Source organism: Chaetura pelagica, unplaced genomic scaffold (assembly GCF_000747805.2).
Source record: "Chaetura pelagica isolate M959 unplaced genomic scaffold, ChaPel_1.0 scaffold531, whole genome shotgun sequence".
Lineage (NCBI taxonomy): Eukaryota > Metazoa > Chordata > Aves > Apodiformes > Apodidae > Chaetura > Chaetura pelagica.
Window position 1 is genome coordinate 4,025,949 of NW_009952362.1, and position 19,204 is coordinate 4,045,152.

Consider the following 19,204-nt stretch of genomic DNA (forward strand, 5'->3'; position numbering starts at 1 on the left):
GGGAATTGGTATTAAATCAAGATATAAATAATAGACATTTGTGAACACTCAATTTGTTTAAGTAGTAATGTTTCCTTCATCTGGATTCCAGTGTATACAATCTTGTCTAAGCAGCTACCTAATCTATCAATAGCTACCCCTATTGCAGTAATTTCTAAAAAAAGAATACTTTTTGCTCTGGAAGAGTTGAAAAAGACTGAAGAACTAAATATTATTTGAATACATTGTGTTAACACCAAGGACAAATTCTCTGATGTCTGCTAAAAAACATGGCCTTAGTCAATGCTAACTTTGCTTTCATTGTCCTTTCTCTTGTTCATCTGTTAAGTCACACAAATCCTGTTCTTGTATTCTCTTAGGTCGATGGTGCAAATAATCCAGAAACAAAAATCTCCAAAGATTGCAAGTATGGAATAAGATTAATATGATTTATTCAATACAAATTATTTTATATTCTACCAATCAAGTTCATTCATCTGTAGTGGAAAGCTGAGCCTGCCAGTCACCTAGTACTAATTTCATTTACAGCTTTAAATACAGAATCTATAACACATAAAGTGATAACCTATCCACACAAAAATAGAAAGATGTTATAAAGTGCAATGTCTAGTTTGCTTTTAAAAACAAAATGTTATTAGATTGCATTTATTGTCCTCCCCAGAAAACTGGAAAAACTATAGGATTTGCCATATGAGATGAAAACCTGTTTGTGTTATGTCATGTTTCTGTTTACTTCTGATACAGGTGCATTTTCCTTCTCTTGAATTGCAGAATTTCTGAAGCATCAGGGTTGACTGTGACTTGCTTGGATCCTTCCATCTCCAGTTGGTTCTGTAAAATCAAACCCAAGCAAATTGTGAGGACAGGAGGAGGTTTTAACAATTACTCTATACAGATATTTTTATATATAAAAATTGCCTCAGCTGGCAAACAAATGAGCAAAATCCGAATCACTGCTCTGCAATAAGCAAATTTTTACAGTGGAAAAGTACAACAAATGGAGGCATCCATGTAGGTTAGAATTGCACAGATCAGTGGATGCAATGTGGTCAAGACCTAATTTCTAATTGGATTACATATCTATGGATTTTCCTGGGACCATCAGATCATTATCATATACAGAACTTAAGAAGACATCGCCCACAGTCCCCACTGCCTGCATTCCTTGACCACAGTTATAATTTATTTCTTGAGCAACTTTTCAGATGGGAATGTAAATAATGAATTTGTCCTGTTTCTCTTGGGCTGGCTTACTGTTTGACTTGTGGCCAAATTCAAATCTTAAACAAAACAAGTATTTAAAGTGAAGAACTTTTTCATTATTGTAACTTAGTGCTTTCTAACTGTAGGGTCTACAAAGTCTCTGTGTGGACTTTTGGGCTCTTGTGCTGAGACACTGTAGACTGGGAGTCACCCCCGTGGAGGCAGGGAGATGGAAAACCAGGAAGATCCCATCTTGTAATTTCTTGCATCTTGGGCTGGACAGAGATGGAGGAGGCTGGAGAATTCCCCATTTGCAAAAAGCCTTCCTGAGTATGGGTGAGCCTCCCACAGCACACATCGTGCCCTTAGCAGTCTACACTCGGCCTGTCAATAGAGTTGCCAGTGGAGATTACATGGCAACACAGATGTGTCTGTCTTGCTGCAATTACGAAAAGAAGAGTTGGACAGGGCATCCCTTCCACCTCTACTTCTGTTTTCCATGGAGGTACCAGAATGCTTGGAGATTTGACAATATCCACAAGGTGAGGGAAACAAACACATCCCACAGTAAAAGCAAATCCTATCCCACAGAACTTCCTACACTCTATAGGAATTCCTCAGCCCTGAAAATGCTTACCTTTCCTAAGAGGTTCCTTCAAATTAATGTATATATTATGTTCAAATAACGGAGAGAACTGTAGACTTCAGAGAAGATTCAAAAGCATTAAACAGGACAGGTACCTGCCTGTCTTCTAGAGAGCAGAGGTGTTGGGATTTGTGAGATTGGTTTACTCTACTTACAACTGCTGGTCCATACAGAGCAGAAGCACTCTGCAGCCCCATTTCCCGAAGGTATGCCAACTCAGCAGCTCTTCTTGCCATTTCAACTTTGTAAGAACCTGGGGGAGTCCAGCCAATGCCTCTGAGCCAGTTCAAGTCAGCCTTGTATTTCACCTGAGAGAATGAAGCATACACCAGTGTCTATTTTGCTTGGCTCTAATCAAAACAAATAGACTCTCTTGCTATTCAAGAAAGGACATACATAGAGCAACAGGGTCAGTAATAAACAAATTGTTCCTTTTCAGCAAACAGACTGTAGTTCTTTCAATAATGTGATTTTGTTGAGAGGTAAGGTCTGCAAAGCACGTTGCCACAGACAGCTCCTGGCTCTGGGAGGGACAGTATCATTTAGTATACTTACATCACTCTGCAGCTCGTAGGCCTGCTTTGCATGCTTCACATTTAGATGCTCAGGCTCACAAGTGTAGTGGTGCAAAGGCTGCCTGTAGTTAACACTGCTTGCGAGCTGCTGGCTTCTCCTGGCATGGAGGAATCCCGGCTGGTTGAGGTGACTGTGGAACTGTGCCATGTTTTGGGCATATCCACTCCTGTATTGGTTGTCACTCTGGAGTTTCCCCACTCTGAGAACATGCCTGATTTTGGGATCATCATTTGCACTGAGGAATCCAATCTGCTGGCCTCTGTCTCTCAGAAAGGCTTCTCTGTATTTGTACTGCAGACAGGGAAGAGGAAAATCTCATTTTCATATGCAGATTACCTTCAAATTCTGTTATGAAATAACTTACCCTCACCTAGTTATCAATAAGGCTTCCTGTAGTGCACAATATATCTCATAATCTAACAAGACACTTTACAAGAATGCCCTTTGTGCTATTTTCTTTTTAAAGAGTGGAAAGACTTAGGGAGCCCAAAATATTCTCAAAAGCAATCACAGGTCTTTTTTTTTGCTCTTATGGGTGCACCTGAGAGCAACAAATACACAGCTCAAGAAAGGAAGCTCCTCCATCTTCAGCTTTCTTGACAACTGCGGTCTTCTGTGTTCAAAGATGACCCACTTTATTCTAGACCACACTTTAACTATTCATAGCCAAGTACCTGTTTTATTTAACTACATTATAATATTCATCCTTCCCAAGAATTACTCTTAGAAGTGAAACAGAATCGCCTGTTATTGGACATTATTAATGGGACCCTTTAGTTATAAATCTTTGCACTTAACTGGCATTTGGTTTCACTGGGTCACCAATTTTGCCAAACCAGAACAAGGTCCACTTATGTCAGAATTCACCCATTTTTACAGGGTGGGGGTGTCATGGGAAGAGGGTTGGAAAGTGCTTGAAACAGAACAATTCTTACATCACTGGCGATCTCCCTTGAAGCCTTTGCTGTCTGGAATGGGATGGCGTCAATCCTAAAATCACAGCCAGATGCCCTTGTCTGTTCCCAAGATGTTCTATACAATTTCTGTGTTGAAAAGAAAAGAACAAAAGAGTAATTCCCCCTGCAGTTTCTTAAATGCAGTCCCATAACTGCAATAATAAATGTTTTATCCTACTGAGCTTATTTGTATCAAGAGTCATCAGTACCATCTCCAAGGTTTTGATCCAGCTCTATAGCACTTCAACTTCTTTTCTACTCACCATAATGATAAAATGCCTCATCTGAAAAGTGCCACCAGGGTTTCCTTTTGTACTTGAATGTAGTTGGTTTTGATGTGATTTAATTTCTGTTAGAAACTGTGATGCATCAGTCACATCAATATTGCATTGATATTGCCCTTATTCTCTCTTTTGATGCACCCACTTGCAGTGTCTTGGGTTTCATGGCATCATAATTTCAATACCAGTTATTTCAAGCTTTTCAAATGATCCCTGTCTTTATCCCCAGCCACATGTGGCTTCATTAACTCATGCAGAATAACAGCCAGTTCTAACATATTTAATATGACTTTAAGGATGTGAAGTGCATGTACATCTTGAAGAGAAATCACTCTAGATTTGGTTCTTCTTCCATTAGTAGCTTTTAAAAAATAGCTTCCAATCTGCAGCTCCTGTTAAACAACCATGGTCTCTTAGCTGACACTTTTGACTGTCCCTTTCTGGGTTTATTAATTTGGTTTCTCTAAGTATTTGCTTAATCCTTTCTGAGGTTTGTAATCATATGAGAACAAGCAGAAAAATCCACTTCACTTTTTTATTCTTCTGTTTCATTTGTGAATTTAGTGCTAGGTGGTGCTTAGCTTGAAGGTAAACTGAGATGCCAGAAATCCTGGAAGACAGCCTGGGTAGAAGGAATGTAAGCATTACTGTCCACACTGCTAACAGGTCTAGGGCTAGCCTTTCATTTGAGTACAATCACCCCCTTGCCTTTTCACCTTTTCTTCTGTCACTTTAAAGAATGTAAATCCTGTTTGTTTCCTTCACCTATGACCTAACAAGGAACTCAAAGATTCTTACAAACTAAGGTCACTCTGACCCTACAGTTAAAGACAACAGCTATTTCATCAGGGAAAAGTAGATCAGGAATAGACTGAGGGTCTCTGGGATAATATGGAAACAAAATCCCTTTAAACCAGTTCCTCTCACTGATTCATTTGGATCCAGATTGGTGACAACTCTTCTCAGTTCAACAGTGTTGCAGTTTCAGTAAGCTAGATTATATAGACAAGGAAAGAGGATTTTCCCTTCTCCCTGATCCAAACATAAGTAAAAAGATTTAAATCTGTAACTAACCATACCTACACAGAAAGACTGAACTCCTTAATTATAGCCTAGACAGCAGAACACATTCTCAAAGGAAAAATCAACACACTTTTCCTAATTGCTCCAGCCCAAGCCCAGCAAAGTTCTGGCTGTGCCCAGGCTCTGGCTTCTTCAGTTCTGGTCAGGCTCAGAGAACCTGGCTTCTACATACAGATTAAAGTTTTTCATTCCCAGGCAAGTTTGCTCTCCTTGATGACAATTCCCAAGTCAAGTCCTCAAAGGAAAAGGCTTACTTACATCACTGATTTGAAGTGCATTCTGGCGGGCTCGGATAAAATCAGGATGATCAGGAGGCAGGGTGTACCTGTGCCTGGCCTCGGAGTCTCCAGCCTTGTATAGTCTCTGTGGAGTCAAAAGTCAGTGAATGCAACTGATACTGGAAGTCATGGCGAGATCAAGTCTTCAGAGCATTACAGTACAACAAAAGACAAGATCACTTGTCATAAAATGAAACCTACATCACTGCACTGGAGGTAGCTGGTTTTAGCATGGAGCAAATCCAGAGAGTCAACCACAGCAGTGAACTTCAAACTTTCTGGCTTCTGGCGGTACTTTATCTGAGAGGGAGAGGAGGCAACAAAAACAAACAAAGGAGAAAAGAAAACCACAGGGTGTTTCTGTAAGTGATCTATCACAATTCCAAGTGTGTGATAACTGGAGTAAAACATAAAAGCCACATTTCTGAAGCTACGGTTTTAAAAACATACTGTTCTGCTTTCGTCTCTTTCAGCTAGGGAATGGGGATGCTGCAGTTTCATTGCTGTGGTGCCCAGGCACCAAACTACTTTTTTTTTGGTATGTGTGCAAGGATTTCCCACTGAAAATTTACATGCAAAAAGCTCTCAAACACTACACTTCTGACAGCTCATAATTTTTCTCCATTAATGCGTGATACTGAGCTGGAAAGTGCCCCTTCAGTGTGGTTGTCAATGCTGTATCTTTCTGTATCACTTCCATAACCACCTGCTTAGAATTTCATAATGGAGTTTACTGCATTTATTTATTGCTACATATTTTGTTTATACTCTTGTGTTTCATTTGGAATGGAAAATATTCAGCAGGTGTCACACAGTGGACTTGCATCTCCCATACTGCTTCTTGGTAACTTACACCTTGTATAAACAGGCTCCCACATCAAAAGGAAATGATAAGCTACATTCGTAAGTGTCATGTAACGAGGAGCCTTGATGGTAAACAATTCCTACAGACGTGCTATCTCATGAAAGATTTATCAGTTACCTCACTGATGAGCTCTCCAGCCTTCTTTACACTTTCTATCTGTGGAGATTTCAGAGCCATCCAACCAACTCCTTTCATGAAGTTCAGGTCTGATTTATAGCGATGCTGTTAAAAATGAAAATCGTTAGCTATCAGTTTTGTATCCACAGCTATTATGGTTTTTAAAAAGACTCCCTGATTCATATTAACATTTTGAGGTTTTTCATTTGCCATGCACATATCACATCGTAAAGCCAAACTGTTTGCATTTGTTCATTCCACTAGGAATTAAATAATGTATCATATGCAAGTTACAAGAGAAGGCCCCACGAGTGAATTAGTACGACTCAAAGCAGTAAGTAATAACCTGTTTGTACTGGGTGTAAAAGAACCCCTTTTGAAATAATTTTCTGAGGTGAGTTCAAGTAATGAATACTAATTATTTTATCTGGTGCTTGCTTCCTCATTAACCCCATTTCTAGAAGCACACATTACTCTTTCTTAACTCACATGAAAGGCTTGCTCTACCTCCTAATCCAGTAAAGAAAACAAGGCAGACCCCAGAAAAAGTGAAAGCCAGTAAAGTAACCCCAGTCCCAGCAATTCACACTTCTCCTTGAGAGTGACAGTGGCTGTTTGAATTTAATCCAATCATCCATTTTTTTCAGGTTTTTTTGTGTTTATTTTGTTTTCCCTATATGCATATAAGGACATAATGGCAAGCAAGCTCAAGCACTGTGTACATTACTCTTACTAGATAAGGGGGGTAATCAGATAAAACCATCTTCACTTTCTCTGGATTCCTGAGGTCGAAAGGCAAAGAGCCAAGTGCTGAGGTTCTTACCCATTTCTTATCCTGCCCTTTTGTAGGCAAGACCTGAAGTAACATGCTGTTGGTGTCTAAGGAATAAGTCCCTGGAAATGCCACTTTCCTATCATGCGAGGCATCATCGCACATCAGTAAAGAGTAAAAAATCATGCCTATCTAGATCTAACTACCTGCATGCCAGCTGTTGGCTGCTAAAGGATAAGGCAGGAATGGGAGTTGGAAAGGTAAAGAACTGCATTTAACAACAGCTTCTGTGCCATCCCAAGTATATCCCAAAAAAAAGTTCTGGCAATGAAGGGTACATTTGGAACACCAGACAGCAAGTAGTAGGAAAGAAGGATACTAGCTCTCCAGATTGCCACTCTGACTTTCATAGCTGGAATAACTGTTAATATCTGCTCATGGAATCCGACTAAATCAAACAAATATTGTCTCACAATAAAGTCCAGCTCTCTAAAGACCTATAAACAGTCAGCATAACTTTCTGAACATTTTTCATTTCCTTGCTGAATCATTCAGTCTTTTCTTACAAAATAAAAAAACACCCAACAAGAGCTTCCTGCTACAGAGCAGCTATTGACACTGAACCCTAAATTGTCAAAATACAGCTACATGCATCCATGCGGCTTTGTACATGCACTCCATACCCATATCTGCTTGAAAGCACACACAGACAATGGCTTGTGCCTGTACAAGCTAAGGCAAAGAGAGCATGCATGTGACACACACAGATTCCATCATTTCTGTCATCAAAGTTTGTCTGAACTTTAATTGCCATGAGCTACACATACAGCAGTTTCCAAATGGCCTTCTAAAAACACTGCCCAGTGTCAACATGCAATTAGTGCCAGTCACTCAAAGCTTTGCTATTGCTGAATTAAATTTGCTGTTAACAGAAGGAAACACTTTACCTCACTCTGTAGCATGTGGGCTCTTTTGGCCCACTTCATCTTCATGTCTTCTGGCACTGCTGTAAATTCATGGAGCCTTTTTCTGTAATCTTGATCACTTGCTAAGGTCTGGGCTTTCCTGGCATGGACAAGATTCACCATGTCCATGGGCAGATGGTACTGAGACCACACTTCTTGGGATCCCCTCTTATACTCCTGTTCACTCTGTAATTTGGCAGCATGCAAGCAATGCAGCAACCTGGTATCATCCTGAACACTTCTGGCACCAATGTGCTTTCCTCTCTCCATCACAAAGTTGTGTTTATATTGGTACTAAAAATTAAAAAAAAAAGGTAGAAGTGAAAAAGTGCCATACTTAGACTGGCTAGCTAACTAATTTAGGGTAAGTCACATCTATGCTGTCTGTAGAAACAGGCAAGGTGTGCAGCACTAGAAAGCAACTGTTTGAATCCCTCATTGCTCTCAAATTTAAATATCACTAGTAGCTGAAATATTAAAGTTAAGCACATCTCAATACATTCTCTGAATATGCCCAGAGCATTAATCATTTTTAACCTCAGATCATGTACTTTTATTATCTCTCATGGAATTTCATTCCCATGTTTTGGAATGAGAACATAAGGGAAACAAACAAAAGACAGAAGAAAAAAGTTTATACAAAAGAGAAGCATCATGCACTCTGTACCCTTCAGATTTGCAAATGCCACCCAGATATTTTAAAGAGTAAATTCCGTTTTCCTGGATCAATAACTATGTTGAGAAGCCTAAGATGGTGGTCTGAGCACAAGAATAAGCACTGGCAACCCCTCATACTCATCTTAGCTGGGACTATGACTCTCCCTATGATCTTGCATTTATCCTCTCTGTGAAATAGTGATGATGATGATGATAATGATTATTTATACAGCATCAACAGGGTGCTTGGAACTTTAAAGGGAAGGCCTGGGCCCTGAAGAGTTCATAATGTAGTTGAAATGGGATAATAACACTTATCTACCACACAAGAGAGTTGTGGGGATTAAATTACAGTAGCTAATGTTTATAAAGTGCTTCCAAGATGAAGGGCCAAATTCAGATCTGTTGTAAGTGGATGTAATTCTATTATGGACTTGTACGCTTTAGAGCAGATCTGAAGCTGTAACCAAAAGCACTCTGCAAAATATGGTTAAGTATACATTATAAATCACAGCTAGATAAAGTTGCTTCGTAAAACAAATACACATGAAAATATTCATATTTTATCTCATTAGATAAAAAATATGCAACTAAATATTAGAAAAAAATTAAGATTTTTTAAAAAAACTAAATTTAGCTTGCCATTTTTTTCTAGAAATTATTACATTTCTTGTGAGGAAGGGATGAACTGAGGCTTTCTGAGAAATGGATACCACCATTTCTGAGTGTCTTGCAAACAACAATCCAAATGAGGGGATATTTTTAAGGGCAAGAAGAATTGTTTCCTCTATTTCAGATATTAAGGGGCTATGTATTTACGGGACCCTCCACAAATTTTCCCTTCCTAACCAGACAGGCAGCTCCTGATTTTCAGAGACTCAAAGCAGAGATTCTTCTGACTTAATTTCAATTCAGGATAACTAAGTGCTTTCAAAAGTCAGCTCAAAGCAGGGTGCACAGAATTAGTGGGTGCTTTATAATATGAGGAACTGAAAGCCTGGATGGGAGCAGAATACCTCTGATTTGTCTGTCTGCAAATACTTTAGTACAGTAGCTATTTCCCACTGGAAGATGTTTAACCAAGCTTGGGTCCCAATGAGCAGTGATTCTTCCCCTCTTCTATTTTCTTTTTTTTTTAATTCACACAAAGAATCTCATTCGTAAGTAATATATTCTGTCTCACACTTGTCTCACATGGTTATGGAGTTGCTTTAATTCAGTAAAATCTGCTTTTGACATTGTTTTACATGAAGTTAACAGAAATTAGGCAAGAAGGAAGGTTGAATCATTCAACTCACATCACTGGCAATTTCTCTGGAGGCCCTTGCAGTCTGGAACGGGAGTGCTTCCATTGTCAGCTTGTAGCCTTGAGCACGTAGATTATGCCAAGATTCCCTGTATTTTGCCTAAAGTAGGAAAGGCACATGTAGATTGCTCTTTTGCTTTTAAATGCACAAAGGAACAAACAAAGGAACCTTCTTTCATTTGTTATTCTGTTACAGTCTCATTCTTCATAATCAAAAGATTTTTAGAATTATCTTTGGGAAAGCCTACTAACTCAGATAAAATGTATCTTGTTCTTTATGTGGATTTAATTTACTCACAACCATATCCATGCTAACAGAGATAAATACCATTATATTCAAATCCGGGAAAGCATAAATAGAATAGATCTAAAAAAATCAATCTTCCTTGACACTGCACAATTCATACGCCATCCCAAACAAGTCTAAGAAATACAGAACAAATTCTTACATCACTGAGGTTGGCTGCATTCATTTTTGCACGTGTAAACTCAGGCAGACCCAGTGTTGGTGTGTAGTGGTGCTGACTGTCCTCTCCTGCTGCTTTATACAGGCGCTAGGACGAAGATCATAAAAGACAATTGCAATTAATTTTCTCTATCATTTCAACACTATCACAGCTGTACTTAAGTTGTTTATGATTATGACAACTAGAGTCAGCCAGCACAAAACCCAACTAAGAATATACCAGTGCTATGACAATTCCATGGGTGGTGTTTTTTTTTCTGGGCTTAAAAACTTTTACATTAATTTTTATATATTTATCATGATGCCAACTCACTACATTTTTAGCCTTGCAATGATATGTTCCTATCACGCCACAAGTGGACCTAAGAACATTAAGGGCACCACAAATCTGCATTAAATAAAAGGGCAGGGATTTCTGCTAAACTGGCCATATTTTCAAGGCTGGACTTTTTCTCATGGCATTGTAGATGATTTTTTATAACCTGCCTGTGGGTTTTGTCTTGTTTTTAAAAAATGGATTCCTTTTTTAGAAGCACTCTACAGTGGACCATACTCTGCAAATGAGCTCCCCCAAGAACCTCCCATGAAACTGATCTTTTGAGGCTTTGTTTCTTGTAAAAAACCTGGTAACAGAACTGTATTGTGTAGGTACTATTTAAGCTTTCTAAAAGAGACTGAATTGAAAAGAATATTAACTGTTTGGCAACAAGAAAATGTGATCTAATTGTGAAAAAGCACAAATCAGTGATGCTTGCTTTCTTTTTGATGCATCTCACTTTCAAAACAGGGTTTTCTCTCTCCCACTCCTCCACCCCTAGCTCCCTGCATTTTGAAAAGCATATTTTCTGATTCACATTAGGAGAGCCTACCTCATTAGCAATCATATTGCTGAATTTTGCATGAAGGAGGCCAGGAGAGTCTGTCACCGATGTGTACTTGAAGGAATGTGGCTGCTGACGATACTTACTCTGAGCTCACACACAAAGAAAAAAGAACAGCATAACTAAATTGTCTTGTCAGATAAGGGACTTCCTCCTATACCAGTGGTCTAGTATTGCTTCTTGTGGTTACAACTCTACTTTGAAAAGGGTATGTGTCTATTAACCATTAGACTAATTTACCTTTTTCTCCTCTGAATTTGATGCCTTCAAGTCTCACAGAGGAAAATAATTTTTTAAAAAAAATAAAATCTAAAAATTACCTCTATGCTGAAGACAGTCATAAGGTTACTCCTTGGTGTAATTAACCCTGGGTCGTGGAATTACAATAAAGGCAATCCAAACCATAGACTAGGTCTACACAAGCCAGCTGAACTTTTTAATGAGAAAAATGGGGTTCCACTTGGGCTCTGGTCCTATGTCAAAATTGTTCACAAAATAACAGCAAGATCACTGCAAGCAGTGATCAATTTACAAGAACACAACTAGGAAGAGCACTCTTTAAGTTTCTTAATTTCACATCTATGTGAATACAGGCAATAGCTCCAAAATTCAAAACTAGGAGAGACTGTAAGAAGACAACATGACAGAGGAAATAAAAATACAGTTACAGAGGGGGAAAATAATAGCACACAAAAGAAGTAAGTGAAAAACAGGCTAAGACTGTAAAGTAGGAGCAAAGCTGGGGACAGTATAATGTACTAGGTACTCTGCAGGTCAGCCTACTTTTGGAGAAGCAATCTGAGGTACTAATTAGAGATAGGCACTGCCTTATTTTTAGTTGAAAAATCCCATTTTAAATCTAAAATGAATAACACAAAATAGCAACATCCTGGGTCTGATGCACAGGAGAAAAGATTTGCAAGAACAGTTAGCAAAGTCTACAAAACTCCATCAGATTCACCCATTTGCAATTAGGACACGAATGGAATGATCAAACACAAGGGGAGGGAGCTTAGAATTATCCAGTGAGTCACTTTGCCAGCCCAGTTTAATAGAAAGACATCTGGCAAACTCTTGTTTGTAGTGGAGAAATCAAACCCCTCTTTTGTTACCTCACTGATAAGTTCAGAAGCTTTCTTCTTCCCTTCAATCTCAAGGGCCCCTGGAGTAATACAACCAACTCCTCGCATAAAGTTCAGGTCAGACCGGTATAAATTCTAAGGAAAAGCAAGCAGAAGCAATTACAAGTTGGCATTTGATATGCCCTATATTTATTTATCAAAAAATACACAATAATGGTATTCAAATAAATATGTTAAAATTAGTATCTGCCACAGAGCATTCATATATATTACCCTGTGTTTATGAATGTGTCCATGTGCACACAGCACTGACAGATCTACAGTACAGATGCAGGATTCGGAAAAATACTAAGTCTTATGAAACACCATGTGATACTTGGGCTCCTAACTTCCATTTGTTACCTTGAAAAAACTTCTCCTAGATACAGGAATTTTCTTCATCTATAACACATAAATCACAGCCTACATATTACTTACACATTTATAGAAAATAAAACTCTTTTAGAAAAGTGCATGAAAGTATTTTAAAATGAAAACTTGTAACTTTTTATTAAGTGGAATTTCAGACAATATGGCCTTCCTTTTAAACTGCTTCAAATGATCATAATGTAAGTAGGGAACACTAAGGAAAAATAACACTAAGCTACCGTGTTTTGTCAAAACACTTTCCAGATCACTAAACCAAGCACTTTACAAATATTCCTTTTGGAAAAGTTATTAATAATTTACTTGTAGATATATCACAACAAATATGATTTAATTTGATTATTAGAAGAGTGAGTAGGAGAATCATCTTATTTTTCTGCTTCAAAAGAGCTATAAAGACCAAACAACTACTAAAGTGCAGGTTTACATTGGCAGATATGGCTGCTGCTTACTGAGGGAAGAACTAACTAGTTAATGAGGAATTTTAGTTCAGTCAACCACTTCCAATGGAAATGGAACAGAACCAACTCCTCTTCCATCCATGTCTGCCCAATGCTAAGCTCTAGACTCAAAGGCATCACAGTTTTGTGTTCAGAAAATACCCCTTATGAGTCAAAATATAAGAGAAGACAACACTAGAGCTTGGTCCTCACCCCTTGCCAGATATTAGCAGCAGCTGGTAAGAGTTAAATGGTACAATCTGAGACATGTTGCTGGCAACCAACATTTCACCCCCAATTCAGAAGAGAGGCATGGATGGAGACCTGGCTAAGAATCTCTGATTATGTGTGTTTTCACCTGAGTTAGGACAGCTCAACTGGAACTTAATGTTTACACATTTGAACACACTCTGCCATCTTTAAGACTGTTGGCTGAAAGTGCTAAACTGATATACAGTAGCATTTTGAGGGCAGACTTGTTTTTAAGATGCAGCCCCTTCTGGGGTCTCCAGGGATAATGTAATACATTTGCTCAAGTCTATGCCTACAGACACAGCCTAACCTTGAATTTGTAAGGCATTGTCCAGTTAATTTTACTCAAGGTTACGTAGGGAGTTAAACTCATTCTTCTCAGAACATCAATGGTTATGTCTTGGGTCAGAGTTTAAAAGTCTCTTACAAATCAGATGTTTAACAACAGGCATCTTGATTGTGGAATTAGACATTATTTCACCCAGGTGCAAACCAACTCAAATACCAGTTGGTAAACAGTTTGCATGGTTAGAAGGACCTTAAGAAGGTCACCAACACTGCAACCATCTCCACTTGCAAACACATCTCTGCCCAGTCTTCAAAGACTACTTACTATTCTTCATCTCTCAGCACGGTGTGATCACACATGTTTGTACAACTGCCCAGTAAGATAAATGTCTCATTCCTGAATATAATCCAGGGGGAACAGCCATTGTTTATCCCTCAGCTGCTGCTCAAACACATACCATCATCTGTCATGATTTGGAACAGAACTATCTTGCATCAGACCCAACAGGGAAATATCTCTGGGATTTTTTTGCAATTACCTCACTCTGCAGTTTGTGTGCGTTTTTGGCACAGCGCAGCCTCACATCATCAGTCAGAGACGTGTACTGGTGCAGCAGCTGCCTGTACTCCTGTTCACTGACCAAAGACTGGGCCTTCCTGGCATGTACCAAGTTTATCATATCCAGTGGCAGGTGGAAGTGAGTCTTTGAATCTTCAAAACCTTGCTTATATTTCACCTATCAAATTAAAAACAGATCACACTGGTATCACAACATGGTAATAACAGTTCTGGTTTTGATCAGAAGAGACATTCTCCACGTTTCTTCCAATTTCCTGTATAAATTATTCTTTTTAAAAGGACATCTCCTAACTTAGTTAACTATATTGTGAATGATCAATACGTAGAATATGCGGCAGCCTATTCTTCATCAAAATAGTAGCCATCTACACTATTTCCAGTTAAGTTGACATATTGCATATAATTTTAATTGTTTTTAAAAATGGATGCCTTGAATCTATAAAATTTCCAAGCTGGTAAATTAATTCTGAATTCACTGCATTTCTGGAAAGCACAGCAAAAAGGTGAAGCTACAAAAATACACAGTCATATTTATAATAGAATTAGTACAAATCCTCAAAATATTTGTTGGTATCTATTAATTTCACCAGTTCCATTTCATAGTTATAAATGCTATTTTTAGTGTTGGATTTTTTTTCATTTCCTAACTCTGTCCAGGAAAAGAAAGCCATAGAAATTTTCAAATAACATTTTTACATTACATTTGCCTAACAGATTAAGCAAAGTTGAGATGTTCAGGCTGTTCATCCAGATCATGAATATCCAGTTACTGATGATCAAACTGACTTAGAGTAACCTGGCAGGTGGATGAATTCTTGTTGTTACCTGTATGTCTAAGCATAACATCACACAAGAAAGCATCCCAGGACAAGCCTAGTACTCACTGAAATCAGTCAACACTTGCCCATCTGTACCCACAAACAGGCTCACAAGGGATAGTTCTTAGACTATTTATGTTCTTAAAGTCAGATAAATATTTCACTGCTTTCTGGATCAAGCCATGTTGTTCAAAATGCACTGATCAGTTACAATCCTTACAGACAATGAAGGTAAAATGACATGACTCTTAGCAATTCCAAGAGCATGTGCAAACCATTCCATGACTAAAAAAGTCCATCTTGAAATGAAATAAACTCGTTCAACATTTAGTCCTTCAGGAAAACAGTACATTGAAAATCATCACTGAATAACTTTGTATCCCTACCAAACTGAATTCACTTCTGTACAAAGAACACTACTAATTTTCCATTAGACCTGCCTCTGCATTATACTTTTACAGAGCAAAGTATTCTGTGCTAGACAGGAGTGGTATGCATCAGGGAATTGTGCAAGAATACATAGTCTTCTTTTATTGTCAAATTAATGTTACTGTAAATAATGTAAAACAGTGGTAAGATCATCATGATTTTATCAAAATATCTGGAGAGTGGGAGAGAAAGCTCTGAGTAAGCTAGTCCTCAGCTAGCCCACAGCTAAGTGGATCTTCCATAAGGAACCAATGCTAGGAAACCAATTCCAAAATGCCCACATCTTCTTTCTCATACTTACATCACTCTGCAGTGATGCTGCATGGACTGAATGAGCAATATGAATATCACCATCCAGGCCAGATGAGCCAACCATCTGTCCTTTCATTTTCTGAAATGCCTCCTTATACTTGTGCTAAAAAGGAAATATGAATAGAAATGTGAACAGAAGTGAAGTACTAGTCAGATTGTCAAAACCTGAATAGAAGGGGGTTCATGTTACAGAAAGAGAGCTATGGACAATAAATTCTGGCTATACTACATATGATAATAGATCTGAAGGAACCTTAATGGATGCTAGAAGACATCACCTGTGCAAACATTTTAATATTTTACCCTATTTAGAGAGAAACACTCAAAAATTTAAACCAATGAACACTTAAAAATAGCTTGGGTTAGTTATCTGCTATTACACAGGTGGTGGAAGGCAAGAACTTGGTGTAGGTGCTCAGAATCAACCTCTGAAGAGCCTCCCTCCATCAGCTCTCTAGCAAAGTCAGAATAACTAGTCTTCTATGATATCTCTACAACCTGTAAATGACGACCGAGAAAAACCTTGAAGGGTAGAACTTCCTTAATAAGCTCTTTCTTCCAAAGCTTGCCTATCTAAGAGTGGTTGACAGCTCCTGAACAATCCCTGTGATTGCCCTAGCACTACAGCAGGTAAGTTTGTTGATGGGTGTTTGCTTTCCCAGACCTTCCTTTGCTTAGCTACCAATAACACTTCTGTCCAAAAGCACAGCTAACTAGACCAAGGCCAGATTTCTCCCAGAGGTTGGACATGCTGTTTCCATCAACAGTCAGTCAGCAGAAACAGTCTGGAGTGACTGACATATCCTACTGGAAAGTATCAGCAGTAAGTTCACATACATCACTTATGATTGCACCCGAAGCCTTTGCTGCCTGGAAGGGAATGGCATCTAGTTTCAGTTGATAGCCACCATCTTTCATATTTCTCCAGGCCTCCTTATAGCAAACCTAGGAAATATGGAACAGGAATAAAGCAAAAATTGCTGTTCAGAGGGTTGACACTGCAGCATTATTGATTACCACATTATTTTTATTTTATTCTAACAGAAACAGCTAGTGTAAAAGAAACTATCAATACACAACAGGAATAATCACATGACAAATATCCATTATAAAGACATATTTGTTTGTTCGTTCTTAATCTTTCTAACTTAGGAAAAGCTTGATAAGAAGTTTCATTTCTTACATTACTTCAGAAATATGTAGAAAATAGAATGATCATATACAGGGGAAATGAAAGAAATTTAGTAGTTTCCCTTGTATGACAAATATCAAAGCACTATCAACTTTTTAACTTTCCTGTAAGATATTAAAGGTCAGATTTATACCTCACTGATATTCATAGCATTTAATTTGGCCTGAAGGATTTCAGGAAGATCTGTTGTTGGTGTATATTGATGCTTTACACTCTCTCCATGCTCCTTGTACAGCCTCTGCAAATAAGAGATGGATTTCAGTATCAAGTACTCACTACACATTCAATCACTAGTTCAGACAAAAACATTAAAAAATGTTTAGAGAAAACAACAGGCACAGAAAATTGACAGCAGCATTAATCAGTACAGGCAATTGTATCAGTCAAAAAGTATTTTAAAAGCCTTGGGAGTCTGATTAGCTAGATCAGTGTGATCAGAGAGACTTATCAGCTAGAGCATCCTAGAGAAGAAGTCCTTGAATTTTTGAGTGTATAAATCAATGTGTATGAAAATTCAGATATTTGAATATTAATTTGATAAGACTTCCAACATATGTGAAAGGGAGAAGGTGAATAAAGTGCATTTATTTAAGAATATGCAGGCAAGAGTGGCCTACCAACATTTAGAAATCTCACAGAAATCTAAGAAGTTCCCCAAGCACATCTTTCCAAATAGCTCATTTTTATCAGATAAATGTGATGGTAATTATCTGTGCAATTACTCCAAATTTATTTCCAGAGCTAGTTGCAAGGGGTGCTCAACAATCACTGGCAAGGGATTAAAAAATCCTCAGAAGGTGACTGACCCCACTGAAAAACAGGTACCTATGAGGGCTACTCATACCAATCCTTGGAGGAAGAATATAGGGCTGGCTGAGCTAACTTACAGATACCTGCAGACAGGTAAGAGGAGTTCTATGTAGTTAAGTGGAGCTTCCCCTACAATGGCTGTGCAGAGGTCACCTCTTTCATATTATTTTTCTTTCCTAGTTCAGTTCTTTCTTACATTGACACTATCATTTGGAGATGAGCACAGATAGTAACCATTTTTTTTTGGTCCTAGATCTGACCCACTTGACTTGTCTTTCCCAGCTGATTTGTTTTGTGTGAGGGTTTGAGACCCTCTAGATTAGAATGAACCTCTTCATCTTACTCTGCTGCCACCACTTTCATTAGCAAGTGGGCCCACTCGCATTGCAGCTCCATAAGGAAAAAATTAATAAGAACTCCATCTGTGAAGAAGTAGAGCAGCAGACTGTGGCTCAGCAGAACAAAATGACTTACATTTATCCTGCCTGAGATGTAAGCCTTTTGGATCTTATTAATTAAACCAAAGGCATAGACACTATAAGTATTACAATAGCATGTGTTTTACACAAAGTCTTTCATCTTCTTCTTCACTTTAAAAATATCTATTTTCACAATAAAACACCCTCTCATGTTTGAAACTTGTCTTTTTTGAGTGACTTTTGCTTGTTGTTCGCTGCTGTATTATCCCAGTTAAGTCTACAATATTTTTAAATTGCTCTTCTATTAAAAATAAACATGTATAAACACCAAACAGCCTCAATTTTTCCCTTTAAGGTTTCCCCTCCTGGATTTCTCTCTCAGCAGGATGACAGCTTGAAATATTTTTTTTCTTCCTTGTCAAGCTGCCTTACATTTTGTTTCTGAAGAATATGAAGAAACTGAAATTTGAAAGATCTGCTCAAAAAGGGGAAAGAACCCCAAATGTGTTCTTCTTCTGTGAATCTGAAAAGGTCAAATGTCTCTAAAGGTCAAAGGCCAGTCTTGCTCCTAAATTTTACTTCTACCAAAATGATATAATTGGACAAAAACCCCTTATTACATGAAAGTCCCATCCATTTCAGTGGCATCTCTAAGATTTCTCATTCCAAGTTAAAAATATGTTCTTTGTGAGATGCACCACACCAGAACACAGAAGTTTCCTGGTTCCCAAGGATAATCTCAGAGAAAGAGAGAGAAAGCCAGTGCTTCAATCAGGTCGTTCAAAGAGGATACCACTCTTATAATCATAATGTATATACATTATAACTTACATCCACAGCCTGGTTATAACTAATTCTAGCCTGGATCATCTCAGGAGTGTCTTTAATACTGGTAAACTTCAAAGCATATGGATGCTGACGGTACTTCTTCTGTTGAGCAGAAAAAGATCAAAGCTGTGAATTTTGTGCTGCTCTTTCATGCTATTTGAAAGAGAAAAATCATAGGTTGCTGGAGATTAGAGTGAATTTGTGAACATAATTATTATTCCTCTTTCCTCATCTTTATGTCCTAGGTACCTTCAGATTAATATTTGTTTCGATTTA

The 19,204-nt window shown here is 38.2% G+C and overlaps 1 protein-coding gene across 1 annotated transcript in view; it reads right to left on the bottom strand.

Annotated features, from left to right (window-relative positions):
* Positions 1 to 410: 410 nt before the first annotated feature.
* NRAP (nebulin-related anchoring protein) overlaps positions 411 to 19,204 on the bottom strand; it is a 50,277-nt gene continuing 31,483 nt past the window's right edge. Inside the window, exons 26-42 of the mRNA XM_010007919.1 lie at positions 18,932 to 19,030; positions 17,005 to 17,109; positions 16,517 to 16,624; positions 15,669 to 15,782; positions 14,080 to 14,277; positions 12,165 to 12,269; positions 11,041 to 11,139; positions 10,155 to 10,259; positions 9,698 to 9,805; positions 7,725 to 8,036; positions 6,006 to 6,110; positions 5,225 to 5,323; positions 5,004 to 5,108; positions 3,361 to 3,468; positions 2,405 to 2,716; positions 2,005 to 2,157; positions 411 to 831 (exon numbers count right to left, since the gene is read on the bottom strand). Coding sequence (XP_010006221.1) covers positions 730 to 831; positions 2,005 to 2,157; positions 2,405 to 2,716; positions 3,361 to 3,468; positions 5,004 to 5,108; positions 5,225 to 5,323; positions 6,006 to 6,110; positions 7,725 to 8,036; positions 9,698 to 9,805; positions 10,155 to 10,259; positions 11,041 to 11,139; positions 12,165 to 12,269; positions 14,080 to 14,277; positions 15,669 to 15,782; positions 16,517 to 16,624; positions 17,005 to 17,109; positions 18,932 to 19,030 — 2,337 coding nt within the window. The 3' untranslated portion in view covers positions 411 to 729. The remainder of the gene's footprint in view (positions 832 to 2,004; positions 2,158 to 2,404; positions 2,717 to 3,360; positions 3,469 to 5,003; positions 5,109 to 5,224; positions 5,324 to 6,005; positions 6,111 to 7,724; positions 8,037 to 9,697; positions 9,806 to 10,154; positions 10,260 to 11,040; positions 11,140 to 12,164; positions 12,270 to 14,079; positions 14,278 to 15,668; positions 15,783 to 16,516; positions 16,625 to 17,004; positions 17,110 to 18,931; positions 19,031 to 19,204) is intronic.